Genomic DNA, 21,876 nt, shown 5'->3' on the forward strand with positions numbered 1-21,876 from the left:
TAAGTTCGTTTGCTTTTGGAAATATATATCTGTATTTGAGTCGGCTTTTAAGATCGTTCAGTTTTGATAATACAGAAGGAATCATATAAGAAATCTGTTTAAAAAAACTCGCATGCTAACTTGAGACGATCGGACTCCTAACTGTAGCCCATGATTTTCTAAAAATATATATATCCAAGCGAACTCCCATAGTGAATTTCATCATAACTAAACCATATAACAATAGTAAGATTAAAATAGACTTCACCCATTGCAACGCACGGACATTTTTTTCTAGTCTTTACATATATTTAAGCTAGCAATTTTGATGAGAACATATCGCTCTTCTTTGCACACACATAATACTCAAATTACTATGCAAGATCCAATCACTAGAGTTCGTGTCCGACAATTAAATTTACAAGTGAGTTTGTTTCTAAGTATTTCTTTATATGATTTTGAGGATATATTGCTACCTAATAATTTAATTATGATTAGAAACTATGGAAAGAACCATAGAGCACTTGAAAAGAGGCAAGGAGATGAACAAGATTGTCATGAGCCTTCAAGCCAAAATGTAGGCCCAATTCATATATCAAATTCGAGTTCACCTTGGACTCTATGAGTAGCCCACACTAAAATCATCGGTCAGATTGCATTTGGACTTCGATTTCAACGTTCTACATACGTATGTAAAGCTAACGGAACCACATTTCCAATGGATCTGGTCCACGTCAAAATTCCTTCCAAGTTGACAGGAATAGTTGAAACAAGAAGGCGTTCAAATTCTGTCTAGATGTTGCGTCACTGGCTTTGGGCCCGTTGAGCCGTGTATTGTGTCAGAGTTCAATAGGGACGCGTCCAGGGGTCTAATGTCGACCCTAAAACCTATATATTCAGTAGTCATCGTTAATTTAGTGTTGGGTTTAGCTTAGATTACTTCTGCCATTGCAGTTTCTCCTATAGTTCAGTTTAATTGTAAAATACCAACTTTGATATCTTAATCATTCATCAGTAAATTGAGTTGCAATATACTTTGTTTTTACTTTTGTTATTCGATTCGCATAAAGAGATTAGCATTCTCGCACGACAGTGGACCAAAACTCAATAAAGCAAAATTGAATGAAAATTGCAAGGCTCAAAACTAATGTTTGGTAAAGGAAAAAGTGGTGTGGCTGTATAGTGAATGATGGGAAAAAAATTACAAAACTAAAATCCTCACCAGGCAACTGAAGCTCTGATACCAACTGATGACGCTCTCTCTCGTGGCCCGATCTTCTGGTGAGGAGATAACTCTCGCTTTGATGGAGTGCGACGTTTGCGACGTGGCTACCAACCAGAACAAGTCCAGGACGCCATGCAATCGCTACACCACAAATGATGTCGTACCAACCGTGACGAGCGGTTGATGATCCCTGCAATGCAAACGAGAGAACACTGCAAGAACAAGATAAGATGCAATTTAAATATTGCGAATAGGTAATTAAGCACAAAGGAATAGATGCGATTGAAGTGGTAGATCTAATCGACCCGGCAAATCAACACACCAACTATTGAGGGCTCTGAATCAATAGTCGCCGACTAATCGAGCGAGGACTAGAGACAAGGTGAATGGCACTTGGCAAAATTCAACTAAACAAAACCCAATTATTTTTTAGGATGTACAAAGCTATTTGTAGAGGAAAACAAAGCTAGGGTTAAGTGCTAATTCGTGGAGGTGGAGGGAGGCACTTCCGAGATGGGCCTAGTCTATTACAAGGCCCAAGGCCCAAATTCGGTTTCAGCAACAGCACTGTCTTATTTTGGCGATTCCCGTTGACTCGAGATGAATTTGGACATGAGACTAGATGCGTTTGAAAGGTAACGAGATAAGCTTTCCACGAAGTCCAAGATCACCCAAATCGGAGTTGGCATGAAGATGCTAGGTCCATTTGAAGTCAGTACTGTCTCCGGAGACCGAACTGGACTTGGACTTGGAATTATCATTGGAACATGTGAAGTTATGAGCGTATCCGACAAAGTGATGTCCTCATCAATTGGAAACCGGATCATGTGTATCAAGTTTCCACCAAATTGAGAGTTATCAGTGCCTATTGAAAGATCGGACCTATAGTTCATCATCAAATTTAAATATTTAATACTACGAACACTGATAGATGCTCTGATCGATAAAAGATTAATTAGCTAGTATGCGAGTATTATTGATTCTTGTAAGGCGGATATCAACGAAAGTTGTTAAGTTTAGCACTACAGGGTTCTCCCCTATTTTAGTTAACTGTTGTATGTTATATTGATTATTGGTTTATATTTGGGATACCTAATTAAATCAAGTTTCTCGAACATTTACACACGTACAGTCGGGTATGATTGAGTTGCATGATATGTCCAATGCGTCGAAAGAAAACAAATTTCAGAGATATTTAGCTTTTTATATATAAACATTTTTGCTTTGACAGAAAAAAATGTTTAAAACGAAAATTTGGTATTGGGCTAGCAGTGCTACAAAGATTTCTTACACTTGCGGACCTGCCTTAATTGAGGGCCGAACAATGTAGGCCCAACATGTACACCGGGCCGAGCACAGCGAGTTGCCGTCTCACCCGCATGCTTCCTGGGCCAAAAGGTGATCTGGTAATCTTCACTTTGCAGGTGTCTTCAAATGCTGTCCCAAAAAAGCGGAAATCCTAATCGGCGATCGATCGCCTGGGACGGGGGTAGCGATCAATTCCCCTCCCCCCTCCCTCCCTCTACTGGTTTCCTTTTTTGGCACCGTATTACTTTCCTATTTTAGTAAATTTATGCACCTAAAGTTTATACACCTCAAGTTTACACATCTAAAGTTTAGAGACCCAAAGTTTGCACATATAAAGTTAGAGACCAAAAGTTTATATATCCGATTCAAATTTGAATTTGAATTCAATATTTTTTATATATAGTATTTCTGTACATCTAAAGTTTATAGACCTAAAGTTTATAGACCCAAAGTTTATAAGTCAAAAGTTTACATACCCGATTCAAATTTGAATTTGAATTATATCTGATTCAAATTTGAATTTGAATTCAAATATTTTCTATATATAGTATTTTTATGCATCTAAAGTTTATACACCTAAAGTTTATAGACCTAAAGTTTATAAGTCAAAAGTTTACATACCCGATTCAAATTTAAATTTGAATTATATCCGATTCAAATTTAAATTTAAATTCAAATATTTTCTATATATAGTATTTCTATACATCTAAAGTTTATACACCTAAAGTTTATAGACCCAAAGTTTATAAGTCAAAAGTTTACATACCCGATTCAAATTTTTTGTATATAGTATTTCTATACATAAATTTTTTTGTAACTTTTTGTTTTTTTAAAAAAAAATTGTGTGGTGTACTATAGTAGGAAGAGAAGAAGGGGAGGAGAAAGGGGGGAGAGGAGGGAGGAATGTATCGAGTATAGGGGGAGGGGGGCGGATATGATGGCTTGATCGATCGCGTGGCGATCGCCCGCCCATTAGCCCCCCCCCCCCCCACCCAAAAAAAAAGTCCTCTCAAATGCTTTATCTACTTAAATTATGAGCTACTACTAATATTAACATGGGACTGTAATGTAAAATAATAAAACTAATTTATTTTTTACCAAAAGAGAAAGGGTGTACCGACCAGGGCAGCATTGGCCCACGTTTGTCTCTACAAGTCCAATGATATAGCGAGGAGGATGACATTTGAACCTTTTTTGGCCTATTTTAAATCATAAAAATAAAGAATAAAAACGACATCATCATAAAGTAAAAGTAGAAGACATCAACATCAGGAGGCGAATGTAAAAAAGATACTAGTTTCGGTGTAACTTACATACATTTATTTTGCATACTTTTCTGCTCTTTCAGTTCTCTCTCTATCTCTGTCTTTTGTCCTCTCCAAATAAACAGGACCTAAAGCGACATGAGCCGTGCAATAAGCAAAAGGAGTAGATTACACATCACGCCACCCCGGATTTCCCTTCGAAACCAACCAAAACCTCACCAAATTAACTTGATAAACCGGCAGAAAAAAATGAGAGGAATAGGCATCGGCTGGTCAAGTAATGTTTAATTTGAGCCACCAAAAGGTGCACTTCCTCTCTCAGCAAGAGTCCCGTGCTGTCTGATGGCTCGAGAACCTAAGATCGTGAACCTACGTACTGCAAAGAGATGATATGATTCGGGACCAAGTTAATATCGGTTCACATTTTCATGCACTCGGGAATAGATTCTCTTTTGCCACCAAAAGGTACTTAGATCACATAAAGGTAGGCACACTGATTAAGCAAAAGTTCCGGATCACATTACATTATTGATTGCCTACGAACTTTTTAAGATGAAGTTATTCATGCACAACTGTGCATGAATAACTGTGCAGCACAGTCCTCTCTCTTCACTGCTCACTGCCCCTTAGGCAGGTAACACTCCTAGTGACAGCGAGCGCGAAATGTGAATCGCTTAAATAGCCTGGAATAATCAATGGTGCGCCCATTGTTATTGCTCAATTAGTCATTAGGCATATCACCAACCTTTTCTTGGATCAAATTAAGTTAGAGTTGGTTATCTTTGTCTGGGTTTTCTTCAGTCGTTCAGTGCCGTTCTAGTACAATTATCAATCTTGTGACGCACGGTCTGCTGCTTGATTGAGATCCACATCAGGGAGGGCTAACTTTTCCTGAATCGCTGATCAGAAGAAAATGACCTTTTCCGCAACTACCGCCGACCACGGGCTCTGATGATCTTTCGGGTGTCCTGTCTGAAGAAGGTGCGCCTAACACCCTCGAGACGACGATCATCGTGTTGATTATACTTCTTGAATTAAACTTTGTTCGGTGACCTGTTTTTGTATCCCCGGTGTTTATTAATAGGCCTTGGTTACTGCGGTTGTTATTCAGTATATTCACGCGCTTCTAATTTTACTCCTCTAAGCGAACTGAAAGTTGGTTGATTGATAACCCAAGATGAACTACAGGCCTATAGAATTCAGCCGTCATGATTATGCTTGCTCATCCGCTTCTTGCTTTACCACCCAGCAATGGCTAATGTCATCATTAGACGAGAGTTCTATTAGAATTATGATCACTCGTCTGCACGGTAGAGCTCACCCACGCTTGCTTGCTTGCACTGTATATGTGGTCACGCCCCATGTAATAATCCTAGTCACAGAGTGATATCGTACCATCACGCAGACAAGAACGTAACAGTTGGCATATGCTGCTACAAACCAAAAATTGCATCGGCATCTCTTGGGAAGAAAACAAGTACCAGCACTATATAATCATCATCATGCCAGTACCGCATATTTAGGAGCAACTCGTATATAAAACCAGCAGGAAGCATACATGCAGCGCAGTAGTGCACGGTACGGAGTGCTCGTTTACTCCTACCAACCAGGCAACCGGAGCCGGCAGTCACGGCCTTGAAGACAAAGGGGACGGGGACATCCCCACGGCCTGGGCTAGGTGCGCGCGGTGGCAGCAGAAACCAATGCTGCACCCGGCTCACCTACCTACCGAGTACCGACCTGGCGATTCCCCGTCCCACTCGCCATCGGCCGCGTCACAGTCCAAAGTCCAAACCCGTCGCGCGGGGCGCTCACGCCATGCATGCATCAGCCCACCCCGCGGCTCCGCGCGCGCGCGGGGTGGCACGCGATTTCTCGATGGCCACCGCGAGCAAATCGCGGAAAAGGTGGCGAGGCGACGCGCCCCGGGTTGGGTTGGGTGGGGTGGGTTGGTGGTGCGGTGCGGTGCAGCGGGCGGCAGAGGTGGGGACGGACGGGCGCCCGGGTCCAGCCTTCACTGGCGAGCGGTGAATGGGGTGGGGTGGACACCGAGCCGGTTAATAATTTTCGCGCCATCCGCCCGACCACGGTGGACGCGAGCAGGAGGGGTGATGCCGTTGTGGTGGTGGATGAGATCGGAGCACCGGCACGGCGCGGGAAGCGACGGCAGCGAGGCGAGGAGAGCGGTGCAAGCAACACGGGCAGCGGCTCCGAGGATGGGGGGCGGCCCCGCCATGTGGCGTCCGGGAGGGGTCTCCACATCAGTTGGCTCTGCTCTCTGCCCTGCCTCGGTCTGCAGGTTACAGCGAGAGGCCCACCGGGAGAGGACCCACGGCTCCTCGCGCTTTTTCCCTCCTTCTGGAGCCAAAAAACCCCAAAAGGGAGGCACATCCCTAGCTCCCCAAGGGCCACAGACCTTAACACGGCGTACATGTTATATTAGGGGGCAAAACATGCATACCAGCCCTCGGTTATCCTATTCTGCCTGTGGGAAAAAAAAAACAAAAATGGTTATGTATATTAGCTCCTCGGTTTGCCCTATTCCGCTTGTAGAGAAAAAAGAGAGAGAGAAGGTAAGGCAACTTAAATTGGTGTGGCAGATAATATTATCACGTCATGAACTATTGGTAAAGACACATATTAGCTACTTGGTTATCTATTTCGCTCGCAGAGACAAGGGAAGGTTCATCCAAAACTTGCCGAAACAAGAAGTTATTGTCAAGTTAGATTGGTGTGACCGGGCAATATTGTCACGCCATGAATCCCACTCTTTATATATTCTGATCATAGAAAAAAGGAGGGTTCATCCAAAACTTATTGAAATGACAAGTTATAATGGTGTGGCAGAACAATATTATCACGCCATCAGTCGTCAGAGATGCATATCAGCCCATTGATTTGCCTATTCTATGAGTACAAAAAAAAGGAAGATACATCCAAAACTTACTAAATGACAAGTTAGAATGGCATGGCAAGACAATATTATCACACCATGAGCCGTTGGTGTGATAACATTATCTGCCACGTTAAAATCTTTGTCATGCCATCACTTTTTACTGGTGTGACAATATTGTCATTGCACACTAGTTTAAGTTGCGTGGAAAAATGTTCAAATTTCATAAGCTTTTAGGGCTTTATTTTTAAATTTTAAAAGATTAAAAAACAATTTTAAAAAATCAAGGATTCACATTAATTTGCCACAGCCAGTTCAGTTTTTGCAGGAGAAAGTTATTTTTCCCCGTTCTAAACAGACCTAAATTGCACCCTAGTAAGAAGTAAGAATTTCTAAGTACCATGTTGAACATAAAGAAGTACTAGTACTATAGTACTACTACAATGGTTAAGTTCATTATAGCATGTGTTTCAAAACTCCGAAATCCAAATACATTAGTCGTCAACAATTCGATTTGAGCAACTTGTGTCCTTTTAAACACAAGCAACGGTTGTCATAGGTTCTGAGCTCTTCCACGGTTGGACCTAAGATCTACCGCTTGATATAGACGCAGTTTATAATTCAAGATTCCATTATGACCTATACGTGTCAACGAGACATCGACTCTCCTTTTTTTTTTTTTTTTGAGAACACGAGACATCGACTGGACTGTTTGTATTTGGAAAGAAGAAAATCTCGAAGCCGTAAAATGTAATATCAGAGTTACTGGAGGGGCTGAGCGCAATCAACGGAAAGTTTTTGTGCGCATATGCTTTTCTCTTCTCTCTCTCTCTCTTTCTTCTGACTTCTTTTGTGCTTCTTCCAAGCTTCCTTCCAGTCCTCGCTCTCGTCCTCCCTCCGTCACTCGCAGCGCAGACCAAGGAAGGCTTCTCGCCTCTCGCCTTCGCCTCGCTTCGCTTCCAAGTCCCAATGCCGACGCAACAGCTTACCTCACGCGGCGCGCCACGCGCTTGAGAGGGGCCGCCAACCGCATGGCGGCGCCGGGCCTGGACGAGGTCATGGCGTTCCTCACCGACCACGGGTTCGCGGGCGCCGCCTCCGCGCTCCGCGACGACGTCCTCGCCCGCGCCGCGTCCGCCGCCGGGGACGCCGGCTCCGATTCCGATGCCGCATTAGATCCCCAGCTCCCGCCCCTCCGGTTGCCGGCGTCCACGTCCGGAGGCGGTGGGGCGCCGGCGGCGCCGCCTGCAAGTGCAAGCCCTGGCTCCAGCTCTGACTCGGCGTCGTCCTCTGCCTTCGTCAGCATGCGCTCCTCGCCCTCAGGTAGTTAGGGGATCAGGGCACAAGGCTGAATTTTTTTTTTCATCATCTCTCAGCGTTAAACCCATCTCTTCTCGTTTTCCGAGGTCGTCAGTTATGTCGCGCGAAATCTCGATCTGTGCGCCGATGTTTTTGGCGGCTATGGTTGGCTTTGGGTCCAATTCGAACCTGCTGGATCAAAGCCAGCATATCTCTGTGCATATGTTCATGGAGGAAAATTGTGATCTTTTGATCTAGTAGGGTGCTGGTTAAACCCCTTCCCCTGGGTTTTGTACACCAATGATACTGCTTGTCGTTAAATTCTGATTTCTCAGTATAGTTGAGTGTTCTAATTTGCGGATTTGTGGGTGTTTAAGTCACGATTTTGGTCCTAAATTTGATATATTTTGTTTGTGAGATTAGGGATGCTGAATCCATATGGAGTCTGGTCGCCGCGGCACTCGGACACGTCGTCATCGGAGATGGAGTTTGGCACAGCGCGTCAGTACGACGCCACCGACTTCTTTTTCCAAGAAGGTTGGCTTTACGACGACCATCTCTTCCATAGCAAGTCGGAGCTGGACGACGACAATGGAGAAGACAAAGAGGAGGACAAGTTTGTTCTTGGTGTCCACGATGGCTCAGGGAGGATAGAGATGGGAGTGCTTAGTGCCGGTGATGACCACCGTCATGAACATGTTGGCAATGACGGCTGTGAGGGATGTGCTGAGGTGTACACATGTTCATCACCGCTCTGCGGATGCTGTGGTGAGGGACTGAAGAACGGGGGGCTAGAGGTGGTGAAGGATTCTAGCTCCACTGTCTATGGGAGGTACCAGATCATTGATGACCAGACAGAGATACTTGATGAGTGTGGCATGGATGGGTTTCAGTTGAAGCACCCTGCGGATGTTGTGCTTGAGTGTCATTTGCCAAGAGATTCTGGGGAAGGAGATGAGCGATCGGAGCTGAGTGTAGTGGAGAAGGAGCTTCAAATGCTCAGTTCATTTGGTACTAGGGTTGATGCAGATGCTTTTACAAGTAAGTACTTCTGAAATCTTAAACTTTCTGCTTGATTTCACCCTTCAATATTAGTACTCCACTAAATACAGTATTTGTACTAATTTTCAACATTAACCCTCTTTGCTCCGATGAAGATATTATGAATTTATTTATTGAAGTGGGAGAACAGGGTTGAATTACAGCATTAAAGAGTTTGGATACTGTTAGGCACCGTTTGGATGCCAGAATTGAATTGTGTAGTTATCCCAAAAAAAAAAAGAATTGAATTGTGTTTGTGGAAATGGTGGTCCAATTCAAATTTCAACTATAATTGGTGTTGGGATCCAATTCAACTTGAATTGTGTATGAGTGGTGCAGACAATGCTGAATGAGAGATGTTTTGTTACTGTTGTAAACTGAAATTTGCTGTTAAATATGCACAGAGCTAAAAAAAAATGGTGCATTTTAGTGGTAACCTCTTCCAGAAACATTACTGCTGTTATACGATTATGCTTCACATGGGTTTTCTCTGTATATTAGAAGAATTGAAAATTTTCTTCTGCTCTTCAATATAATATGTAACTTGGTTTCGGTAACACTACAGAAATGAAATGAATCTGGATTTAAAAATGCACATTTGAGGAGACATTTTTTAACAAAGAAAGGCCAAACCTATTTTATTATCAGTCTTACTGAACTGTTGTTTGTTTACCAACGTTTGTGTGAATTTACAATTTAATTCCAGTCATCTTCTTATCCTGTATAAAGATCATTTGCTGCTTGCTTCGTTAGGTTTACTGTAAATGTTTGTTGTCTTTAGGTCCTGGACTTGTACACGATATCACAGACAATGCCAAACTGGATGATAGCATTGAAAAGAATATGAGAAACAGTAGCGACAAATATCTGAAGGAAGGTTATAGCATAGAGCCTTTCCCTGAGAGTTCTGTTGATGATACCTTTGAGTTTGGAGATATTGGACCATTGAATACTGATGCGCAAAACTCAACTGCTGCTAAAGCTGAGGAAGAAAATCCAGAGACAAATGTTGATCTCGCTCTCGCTAATTTCCATCGAGAATATGAGGTATTTGAACTGAGAATTGTCCACCGCAAGAACAGGTTCACAATCACTTCTTGTTTCTCCCTTCTCTTCTTCCATTTTTGGTTGCTAAATGATACTTCCAAGTTAATTCTTATGCTCATATAGCATGTCTTCACTGCAGGACCGGCTTTGAAGTAAGCAAAGATTTCCCCATTGTCATAAATTCAGTTATAGCAGGAAGATATTATGTCACTGAATACCTTGGCTCAGCTGCATTCAGTAAAGTTGTGCAAGCACATGATCTTCAGACAGGAACTGATGTTTGCCTTAAAATAATTAAAAATGATAAGGATTTCTTTGATCAGAGTCTGGATGAGATCAAGCTTCTGAAGTTTGTGAACAAATACGATCCATTAGATGAGTATCATGTGTTGCGTCTCTATGACTATTTTTATCATCAGGTATATCACTTAAGAAATAAAGTTGACTAAGATACTCCCTTTGCATTGATGTTATGTGCATACTTTTTGGCTATTCGGAAGCTAAGGAAGTTTGAAAGGGATATATTGTTGGTCTTTGGCAACTTTGAAAAGGATCTATGATGGCTAAAAGCAATATAGCTTCTTATTTTCAGTTGATTTCTTAAATTGCTTGCATGCTTGTTTAATTGTAGAAAAATCATAGAATTTATTAGTACTTTATTTTTTGCGGTTGCAAAATCATAGAATTTCTGTAACTGCATATTGACATTGCAACAGGAACACCTTTTTATTGTCACTGAATTACTGCGAGCAAATCTATATGAGTTCCAGAAATATAATCAGGAATCTGGTGGTGAAGCATACTTCACATTGCCTAGAATACAGGTATGTTTGACCGTTCTATACTAAGATGCTATCTATAATTGTTGCATATGCATAGACACTTACAGTTCAATTTGTAGTATGCACGATATGCAATGTTCCAAACCAATTTAATATGCTTCATTTAAACATAAAGTTTTTGAACCGTAATTGATCATTTTCTTGGAATGATACTGCTGTAAATAAAATGATTAACTGTTTTAAGTGCAATTAAATTTAACTTAAGAAAAAAGGTTTTGATGAACAAAAGTTCCCCCTTTTCTTTCAGGCAATAGCTCGGCAATGTTTAGAAGCCTTGGTATATTTGCATCATTTAAGGATCATTCATTGTGACCTGAAGCCTGAAAACATCCTTATCAAGAGCTACAGCAGATGTGAAATTAAGGTTATCGATCTTGGAAGTAGTTGCTTCTTGACAGACAACTTATGTCTCTATGTACAATCACGGTCATATCGAGCTCCTGAGGTCATTCTGGGGCTTCCTTATGATCAGAGGATTGATATTTGGTCTCTTGGTTGCATCCTTGCGGAACTCTACACTGGTGAGGTAAGAAGCTTCTGTACCTTGCTAATCCTTCTTTTTGGACACGTGCTGACCTTTTAGCTGTGTTAAACCCATAGTGGCCTGTTGTCATACAGCACATAGAATTTTATGGAGATTTCAACACACTGCATTAATAGTGAAGTGCTGTGTTGGCATGTTTGATACCTTCTTTCTTGTCTAAATGCTATGCAACATATAGCTCCAAACAGAAAATAGAGATCAAACTTCTGTGCCAGAGTTTTTTTTTTTTTGAATGAATGCCTGAGTAAATTTTGGGGCACAAGGACTGGCTTTAATAAATAAAGACAAATAAGAACGTTTTACATGGAAACGAATAATGTGCTTCAAGTTGTTTTGTTGTTATCCATATGGAAACAAAGTTGTTTTAAAATTTAAAAATGCTAATCGTCTAATTATAATTCCTAACTGGTACACATAACAGGTACTATTTCCTAATGAACCAGTGCCCATAATGCTTGCTCAAATGATCGGGATAATTGGCCCAATTGACATGGAAATGCTTGCCCTGGGAGAGGAGACGCAAAAGTATTTCACTGATGATTACGACCTTTTCACCAAGAACGAGGTACACTATTCTTAGTGCTAGTGGAAGTAGCCTTTCCTGTGACCACTCGAATTTCATCATGTCTATCTCTCTCTGTGGACTGTGCGAGTTATAACACATTAAACACTGAACTCATTTTGTTGTTTACCTCATTTCTATTCAGGAAACAGATCAATTCGAGTATTTGATCCCAGAAAAGTCTTCTCTGCAGCATCACTTACAATGCCCTGATTCAGAGTTTGTTGATTTTCTATCCTATTTGCTGCAAATAAACCCCAGGAGAAGACCAACGGCAAGTGAAGCGCTACAACATCAATGGCTTTCATTTGCATACTAATGACTAATGAGAAACCAACAGATCATTTCGTTTGTTTTAAGTGCTTTGTTCAACTGCTCCTAAGCTGGATCCCTGCAATCTTCTAAAGATGGATTGATTTTCTGATGTTTCCCCATGAGTCCATGACATGAAACATTTTACACTTTCCTTGAGTTTTAGAAGGATTTACCTTTGTGCTTGCTGAGCTAGCATGCGGCACAATTTTCTTGTTTCGTTTCTTCAGGGCAATTCTTGGAGTGGAAGCCCTGCTCTCAGTGTTAAGATTCGTGAGTGTATGTAAATATGAGGAAATTTTCCTGTGTACATGTACAGTTGAAACAGGCTCTTGTAAGCCATCTGATTCATCTTTCATAACATAGTGAAAATATGAAATAATCATCCTGCATTTCTTCAGTTGTCGCCATACTTCTGTGAAAATTTCCCTTCTAATCTCAATCCCGTGGAGATATGTTTTGTTAAATGCACAGGAAAGTACAGAAGGAATTTTATTGTCCATGAGAAATTTTGAGTCTCATGAGAGAGTTTTTAGTATCTTTGAGTAACCCGGAAGAGCCGAAGGTACCACCATTGCAGATTTGCAGGCCCATGAAGTTGCACAACGCGGCCCAGCAAGGGCAGTGTACCGTGTACGTCCAGCCCAACAACTCCTATCCATCCGATCTTGAACCAACGTCTCGGATCAGATCTGGTCGCGACACTTCGCTCTGTCCCCGGCACGCAAAAATCTCCCTCCCTTCTATCCATTATCCCCGTGCCCCACCACTGGCGCCGCTCACCGGTCACGACCAATGCCGCCGACCGCCGCCGTCGCCGTCGCCGTGGCCGCGGCCACCGCGCTCCCTTCTCCCTCCTCCTCCTCCTCCCACCGCCGCCTCCCCGCCACCGCAAAATCCGTCTGGGTAAACCCCAGCCTCCCGAGCTCCCACCCCTTCCATCGCCGGAAACCCGCCGAGCCCCAGCACCAGCGCCAGGACCACGTGCCCGACCTCCCCGCGCTCCTCGCGGCCCTTTCCGCCGCGCGCACGGCCTCCGACCTGGCCGCCGCGGTCTCCCCGCACCGCCCCGTCTCCCCGCGCCTCCTCGGCACGCTCCTCTCCCGCCTCCCCGACGCGCGCCGCGGCGTCGCGCTCCTCGACCTCCTCGCGCCAGACCTCCCCGCCTCCGCGCTCCTCATCCCGTACAACCTCCTGCTCCGCTCCGCGTGCCGCGCCGGGATGCTCCGCCTCGCCTCCGGCCTCCTCCTGGAGATGCGGGACAGAGGGGTCGCCCCCGACGCGTTCTCGTACTCCACGCTCCTCGCGGCGCTCACCCGCGCGGGCCACCTCGACCACGCGCTCACCTTCCTGCCGCTCATGGAGGACGACGCCGTAGCGCCCGACCTCGTGCTCTTCTCCAACCTCATCCACCTCGCCCTCCGCGGGAGCGACGCGCCCAAGGCGCTCGCGCTCTTCTCCCGCCTTCGGGGCGCCGCCGGGATCAAGCCCGACCTCAAGGCCTACAACGCCGCCATCGCCGCGTACTGCAAGTCCGACCTGCTCCGGGACGCCAACCGGCTCCTTCTCCACGACATGCCCTCCGACGGCGTCGCGCCCGACGCGGAGTCGTACTCCCCCATCCTCGCCGCGCTGGCGCGCCGCGGGCGGCACCTCGCGGCCGTGTCGCTCTTCACGCACATGCGCGCCGTGGCGCGCGTCAAGCCCGACCTGTCCGTGTTCAACATCGTGCTCAACGCGTACGGGCAGCTCGACCTCGCGCGGGAGGCGGACCGGCTGTTCTGGTCCATGCGCCGTGCTGGTGTCGCCCCGAGCGTGGTCACCTACAACACCATGCTCCGCGTGTACGGCGACGCCGGGCTGTTCGGGGAGGCGGTCCACCTGTTCGGCCTCATGCGTAGCGCCGCTTCCGATGGCAGCGACCGCGGTGGCAGCGTCATCAAGCCGAACGTGGTGACGTACAACACCATGATCGCCATCTACGGCAAGTCGCTGGAGGACGAGAAAGCCGGGAGCCTGGTGCAGGACATGCAGGCCAATGGCATCCAGCCCAATGCCATCACCTACTCAACCATCCTGTCCATATGGGTGAAGGCCGGGAAGCTCGACCGTGCCGGGAAGCTGTTCGAGAAGCTCCGGGAAGCCGGCACGGAGATCGACCCGGTGCTTTACCAGACGATGGTCGTGGCCTACGAGCGTGCCGGGCTTGTTTCACAATCCAAGCGCCTGTTGCATGACCTCAAAGACTCAGAGGACGTCCCCAAGGAGACAGCCATCAAAATCTTGGCGAATGCCGGCCGAGTGGAGGAGGCCGCATGGCTGTTCCGCCGTGCAGCCGACGCCGGCGACGTCAGGGACACATCGGTGTACCGAATGATGATTGACTTGTTCGCAAAGAGCCGGAGGCACCGGAGTGTGATCGAGGTGTTCGACGAAATGAGGAAGGCGGGGTCTTTGCCGGACTCGGAGACGATCGCCATCACGATGAATGCTCATGGTAAGCTGAAGGAGTTCGACAAGGCGGCGGCGCTGTACCGGGCGATGAGGGAGGAAGGATGCGTCTTCTCAGACAGGGTGCACTTCCAGATGGTCAGCCTGCTCGGCGCCCAGAAGGACTTCGACGCGCTGGAGGCACTGCTCGGTGAGCTTAGCGATGACCCAAGCATCGACAAGAGGGAGCTTTACCTTGTGGCTGCCGGCGTGTACGAGAGAGCATGCAAGTTTGATGAGTCGTCACAGATTATCAGCCAGATAAGAAGCCCCAACGCCATTGGTGTCCAGAAGTTCAGATGAGAACCTCCAGTTTCTCTGACGACAAATTCAGGTGTATTGCCAGACAGCAATACACACCATAGTGTCATTGACAATTCAAGGTTGTAACTTGTAAGTGCGCGTGGCCACTGTGGAAGTTCTTTTTCAATTAAATTTTAGACACCAAAGTGTTATCACTGATCGGTGCTGTTTGTTGGGCTTAGGCCTTTGTAAATATAAACATCAGATAACTACATTTATATAAATACATGTTTTTTGGTTGGAGTGAAGTGATGGTACAGTGCCAAGAACATTTCTGATGCTGAACCCTTTGCTGAACGGAACAAGCAGGATGCTGGCAGCATACCAATTAGACTAACTGAACTATCAACAATGAAATTTTACAACAGAAGGTGATATACAACTGGTGTTTAAATGCCCCACTACACACATACCAATCTAACATTCTGCTAGATTACAATTCCTTTTATCTTCAGGCATGGCAATTCTGTACGAACCTTGACTTGATTTTTATCAGGATCCAGGAAACCTAAACGAATATATAAATAATAATGTACAGGTGCTATCCCCTGAGAACGGACTTATGGCGTGGCAGGCGTTTCAGCCTTCATCAAAACAATTTCATGTAGCGGCTGCAAAATTTACACTGCCTGATCAGTTTGGGGGATGCCATGTTTTTGGAACCATTCAGGCATATGAAATCTTTCGTATAGTGCTGGTCTAACATCTCTCTGGATAGAGAGATGCTTCAGAAGTGGAAATATAACTTCCATGAGCTGAAAACGTTTAAACAAGTCAGAATTAGTAAGTAGTGGAAACTCGAACATGGCTAAAGACTGGTGGCAGTTATCAGCTACCTGATCATCATTATGTTGTCCAGCTGAAAATGGAACACAGGGTATTCCATTCAAAGGTTGCAATATGAAACTGAATGGGTTGTTGTCAACAATGACAACTCTGCAGAAATCTTTTGACACGCAAGAAAGATCTTTGACATGTTCTCTGTATTCCCTGAAATTGTGCATCCCATGGATATCAGAAAGCGCATTGGCCAAACACCAAATAGGTCCTATGCGACATTTCCAGCAAGAAAAAAAGCCACTTAACACATAGCCCTCAACTAATTTGGCACACATCTCAGCAAGCATAGTAATGAATGCAGCAGCACTATGATAATATGGTAAAACACCATGTGTATCGATAGGAAAGTTAACAGTAACTTACGTAGTAACAGTTGATGGACGATATAGACGGAGTTTGAATCTATTATGGACATCTATTCTGTCAACTAAAGGTCTTGCATAACCTGAGAACAAACATGGGCATGTGAGGTGGCGCTAATTGGGTTCAAATGAATGAAGAAAAATAGTAGCAAGCACATACCTTCCAAACCTGCTGTAAAGAGAATAAGATCTGCAAATTCACTAGTTTTCTGCAAGAACTCGTGCAAACCAGGACGTTCGAAAACGGTGACATGATTCACTTTGTTTCTCCCTTCAACATCCTTTACAGTTCACACAAGCAAAAGATCCTTTAGCAGTAGTGATTAAAATCATTACATACAATAAGAGCCAAAAGCACAAGTTCTGTACCTTCTCAGTGGATATGCACTCCATGTCAAAGCAATGTAATCCAGCTTCAACAGCTTGGGTGCGTACAATAGCTGGAAGACTGGATGATTCATATGCAGAAACTAAAGTTTCATCCAAATCAAGCACAACCTGAATAGATAACCCAAATATTTTCAGAAATGGTGAATGAATAACTTATAATTATCATTTCATTTTTCGTTTTATGTAAAACTGTTATCATTTCATCTTTTGTTTTATGTAAAACTGAAAGCTCAACATAAAACCATCCAAGTTCTTCACCCACTAAAACAAAATATGCTAACAGGAAACCCTGTTATGAGCAAATTAGCCAATGTTAATCCCACATGATAATTCATATATAATCACCATATGTATAATCTCATAATTCTGATTCAATTACAGTCATAATGTATCATCACCAAATGCATTATCCCACAATACTGCTCAAATATCTACTCATCTACACATCGATTTCAACGGACGTTCTAAATTACCATCCACAGCTCTGCTAAAGACTGCAGCAATGTATTGTCCCGGTTAAGTACCAACACCAGCACCGTTGCAATTTTGGAATATTAAATCATCATTTCATGAATTATCCAAGCAGTATAATTCAGAGAGACGGATTAACGCCATTGTTGGCTGCTAAACGAGGACTTGATTGGGGATTGCAGGACAACGGATTGCCCATGCTCGTAAGCCAAGAAAACAAAATCATCGCAATTCAAATCCCCACAAAAAAGGTCAGCTTTACAACCCACACAATAATTAGCCCCCAAAACAAATCGAATTGCCTGAATTAAGCCGGAATAACACCCAGCTAACCTCAAATCAATCACTCTACGCATCTACCAAATCCTAAATCTCCCACGAAGACCGGGACATCAAAAATCAGATCAAGAGGCTCCTCCCACATCTACTGTTTCATCCAAATGATGCCCATATCATCCCTAAACTAGCCATTTCCCCCCTTACCAAACTACCGAGGAACCCCATAGCGTCAACGAATCCACTCAAAACCGAATCTTCTTCGTACCGTGAGGCGCTGCAGGGATTCCGGCGGGGGCGTCGGCGCAGGGGCCGTGTCGGCCGGGATCTCGGAGCGGAGCGGCATGAAGGCCACCGACGGCGACTGCTCGGAGTCGGCCGGCCCGGAGAGGAGCGGGTAGCGGAACCCGACGAAGGAGAGGAGCTGGGCGCAGGATGGGGTGCCCCGGAGGATCTGGAGCAGGACCTGGAGGAGGAACCCGATCCACCCCACCACCGCCTGCCACGCCTGCGCCGCCACCTTCCCCCGCTGCTGCTGCTGCGCCGCCGCCGCCGCCGTCGGCGAGTACACCTCCGCCGCCGCCATGATCGCCGCCCGCGGCGAGCTGTCTCCCCGCAACGTGGGGCGGTTGGGAGGCGGGGAGGCGAAGGCGATGGCGGTGGCGAGGCCGGAGAGGCAACCGGAGGAGGGAGGAGGGGGGGAGGAGGACGTGGTGGTCGACTGGTCGTGGTCGTGTGTTTGAGGGGGAGGCCGCGGGTGCCCCGAGTCCGTATTCGTCTACGTGTGCGTGTGTGTGTTGGCGCTTCGTTTGCCCGTGTCCGTGTGGACTTAGCGGAGTTACAGGAGTAGATTTAGCGGGCCCAGTTGTCAGTGAGAGGCTCGGCTCGTCTGGCGAGCTGCCGGGAGTGTGATTATACTTACGTGCACACGGAGTTTTCTCCTAAATTTGTCAAGAAAGAACATGCAAACCGCTCACACTCACACCCATGTGATGCGGACACCCACACCCTATCTCTATATGCCCTCTGGAAGACTAATCTGATATATCTCGCCTACCAGGCTACCTCTAAAAAATAATTAGACATAAATACAAACGTCTGTGCCAAGTTTAGTATGAATTTACTATTAGACTAATTTCTCACAAAGAATTTAATCATAGGTCCTGTTTAGTTCACATCAAACTTCTCTCAAACTCCCAACTTTCCATCATATCCAAAACTTTCCTACTCACATAAACTCCCAACTTTTTTCCCAAAATACCAACTTTCGCCGAACTTCTCCTCAATTTCAGAAAGTAAACGCAGCCATAATCGTAATAAGTTAAGCTAAACTCACTTCATGTGTTTCTCCATCTCCTGTTTATCATCTACTCCCTCCGTCAAAAAAACTAAATTAGTTGAGGATGCGATATTGCCTAGTGTAACAAATCGTTGGACATCTAATGTTCTATTCCTAACTGGATTGGGTTTTATGGGACGGACGAGTACATACTACTTGTGTATGTATTTTCCTGCTTGCGTATGTGTTTATCCTATCTGGTTTGATTTTGACAAAGTATCAATCGAGGAACAGTAACGTTGACATATTATTATACTTGAGTACATGTTAACGAATTCAATCATGCGAATTGATTTTTCCAGGAACGCATGTGTTTTTGTTGTTGTACAATTTGTTATTGTAATCTTGAGTAAGGCATGGATTTCTTATACAGGGTAAAACTGAGTGAACTATTAGAATATGATTAATTAAATATTAGCTTAAAATATTTTTCTTATTTTTTAAGAAAGCGTATCTTTTAATAGTTTGAACGTATGTGCGAAAAAAATGAGGGAATGGAGGTTGAAAAAATTAAGAGAAAAACACAGCCTAATTGTATACACTTGGAAAATTATAAATGGAACAGTTATAACCTACATTTGCGCATATAATTAGAAAAATATAAATGGAACATGTGCATGCTATCTAAAATAGCGGTCATATTGCTTTCAGAAAAATGTCCCAGAAATATTGCTTTCAGAAAACTAAACCAATACATTTATGTAGTACTAGCAAAATGGTTGGTTAGACATAATGAGTTCTGTAACTTACGAAAATGCAATGAAATATTTTTCTTAGCTAGTGTACACAGAGTATTTCCTCGCCTCACAAAAAAAAAATCATTTCCTCCTAAAGATGCCATGCCTTGCATTGCACCAAAGGCATGCTTTGCTATTATTTCTTTCTTGTTGATTATACCTAAGCAAAGCAGGGCCCCTTTGATCTTTTTGAGCTATAGGGGCAACGGAAAAACAAGTGGGACATGCTCCATGAATATCGTTTGGTAAAAGACACCTAACCAAAGCAGGACAAGGAGAGTACAATAAAAGGGGCCTTATCTTGTTCAGTTGAAAAATAATTACCATCACGTGTTGATTAAAGTTTTTTTTAAAGAAAAAAGCCTGAGAAATGGCCTCTCTAGGACTGAATATTGTCACTTGCTGTCATTTAGGGCTTGTTTAGTTCACGAAATAAAAATTTTTGGGTGTCACATAGGATATTTTACCGGATGTCAGAAGGGGTTTTTGACACAAATGAAAAAATTAATTTCATAACTCACCTGGAAACCGCGAGACGAATCTTTTGAGCCTAATTAATCCGTCATTAGCACATGTGGGTTACTGTAGCACTTATGGCTAATCATAGACTAATTAGGCTCAAAAGATTCGTCTCGTGATTTCCCCCATAACTGTGTAATTAGTTTTTCTTTTAATCTATATTTAATACTTCATGTATATGTTCAAAGATTCGATGTGATGTTTTTAGAAAAACTTTTGGGGAACTAAACGGGGCTTAGCTTAAAGTTACTGTGGCCATGGTGTGTAGTAGGAGTACTAGTTGTTTTCAGATGAAACATGCTGCTGATTAGAGCATGCATTCTCTGAAATCTGTATAGTCAGCCAGTCAGGTACTCAGGTTACTATACAGATGATACAGTTCTGAAGTTTTCACCCATGAAGTTTTGAACGGCAGAAGTTTCTTGAGGGTAAAAAAAACGAGTTAAGGCTTGCATGTGTTTTTTTTTTTTTTTTTTGAAACCAGGCTTGCATGTGTTTTATGAGTTCTGAATGTCTTCACTATGGTCCCTCAACTCATTAGTTTTTGTCCTGTTCATTGTTCACATATGCTTGTCATCTTTCCTCCCTCTTTATTGCAGTGGTCAATAACTGAACTTGCCATCAATGAATAAACCCAATGTTACCTTACCTACGACAAAAAATGAAATTCTGTGACACCGAAAATACTCATCATGGAGAGGTTGTTGGTAGCTCTGAAGCTGTCCAGGTGAACGAATTGAATGGATTAATTTAATTTTAGTGCGGAGACTCTCCCAAATTTCTAATAGCACAAACTGATTCATTCGTTTTAGTAAATTCTTTGCTGAGAAAGCGTCTTCTGCTTGGCTACGCTTACCGGCCACTCGTAGCTAGCTGTCTGGCTGCTTTGTAATTGGAACATATCAATACTGTTCTGATGTCACACCATGGATGAGTCCAAAATTTTATCAGGATGTGCTTCTATGCTGTTCATTGGTTGCACCATCGTCTGTTTCGTGCTGGAACACGAATATGCGGAGCGTTGCGAGCAACTTAGGATTTAACTAATAGTTTATTGATTTTCTTTAAGATTTACTTGATGTTTTAAGATATTTAACCTATATTTGAAGATAAGTTTAGAGCTCAAGCCCTTGGTATTATAGGCCTACCTCCGCCTTTGATTGCAACATTGGATTATACCGTAAACTTAGAATAAAAGTGAAAATGACCATTAGCTTTTCAGGCTTATCTATACTACTTCATCCGTTTTATATTACAAGTCGTTTAACTTTTTTAGTGTTAAGTTTGATCAAATTTATAGAAAAATTTAGCAACATCTAACATATCAATTTAGTTTCATTGAATCTAATATTGAATATATTTTGATAGTATATTTGTTTTGTGTCGAATATAGTACTATATTTTTCTATAAACTTGATCAAATTTGAATAAGTTTGACTAGAAAAAAGTCAAATTTAACTTATTAGAGTAGACAAATTATATTTAGCACCATATTCATGCCCAGGAATTATACTACTCCATCCGTCCCATAATATAAAATATTTTAACTTTTTGTTTGCACTGTTTGATCACTCGTCTTATTAAAAAAATTTGTGCAAATATAAAAAATGAAAAGTTGTGCTTAAAGTACTTTGAATAATAAAGTAAGTCACAAATAAAATAAATAATAATTTCAAATTTTTTTGAATAAGATGAATGGTCAAACAGTGTAAGTAAAAAATCAAAATCCCTTATATTATGGGATGGGAGAGTACTAACAAGCTGGAGCACTGCACAAATTACTGTTTTCATGGGGTCCTGGCAGTAGAATTTTGCTTGTTTTTGTCATTTTC

The 21,876-nt window shown here is 43.4% G+C and overlaps 3 protein-coding genes across 3 annotated transcripts; 2 read left to right on the forward strand and 1 right to left on the reverse strand.

Moving 5' to 3' along the window:
* The first annotated feature begins 7,530 nt into the window (after window positions 1-7,530).
* On the forward strand, window positions 7,531-12,741 carry LOC127773612 (serine/threonine-protein kinase PKH2-like). The gene is made up of 8 exons (XM_052299747.1): window positions 7,531-7,993; window positions 8,393-9,010; window positions 9,792-10,092; window positions 10,197-10,476; window positions 10,774-10,881; window positions 11,147-11,425; window positions 11,865-12,008; window positions 12,151-12,741. Exons 1-8 carry the CDS (start codon window positions 7,702-7,704, stop codon window positions 12,322-12,324), a joined length of 2,196 nt encoding a protein of 731 aa, XP_052155707.1. The 5' UTR covers window positions 7,531-7,701; the 3' UTR covers window positions 12,325-12,741.
* A 318-nt stretch (window positions 12,742-13,059) lies between these two features.
* On the forward strand, window positions 13,060-15,358 carry LOC127773621 (pentatricopeptide repeat-containing protein At5g39980, chloroplastic-like). Its single transcript, XM_052299757.1, has one exon. The coding sequence runs from the start codon at window positions 13,113-13,115 to the stop codon at window positions 15,108-15,110; it is 1,998 nt and encodes a 665-aa protein (XP_052155717.1). The 5' UTR covers window positions 13,060-13,112; the 3' UTR covers window positions 15,111-15,358.
* A 90-nt stretch (window positions 15,359-15,448) lies between these two features.
* On the reverse strand, window positions 15,449-18,197 carry LOC127773631 (uncharacterized). The gene is made up of 6 exons (XM_052299768.1): window positions 17,718-18,197; window positions 16,682-16,810; window positions 16,473-16,593; window positions 16,314-16,395; window positions 15,947-16,100; window positions 15,449-15,865 (listed from the first exon to the last, which is right to left on the reverse strand). The coding sequence occupies exons 1-6, from the start codon at window positions 18,033-18,035 to the stop codon at window positions 15,731-15,733; spliced, it is 939 nt and encodes a 312-aa protein (XP_052155728.1). The 5' UTR covers window positions 18,036-18,197; the 3' UTR covers window positions 15,449-15,730.
* Between the last annotated feature and the right edge of the window lie 3,679 nt (window positions 18,198-21,876).

Source organism: Oryza glaberrima, chromosome 1 (genome assembly GCF_000147395.1).
Source record: "Oryza glaberrima chromosome 1, OglaRS2, whole genome shotgun sequence".
NCBI lineage: Eukaryota > Viridiplantae > Streptophyta > Magnoliopsida > Poales > Poaceae > Oryza > Oryza glaberrima.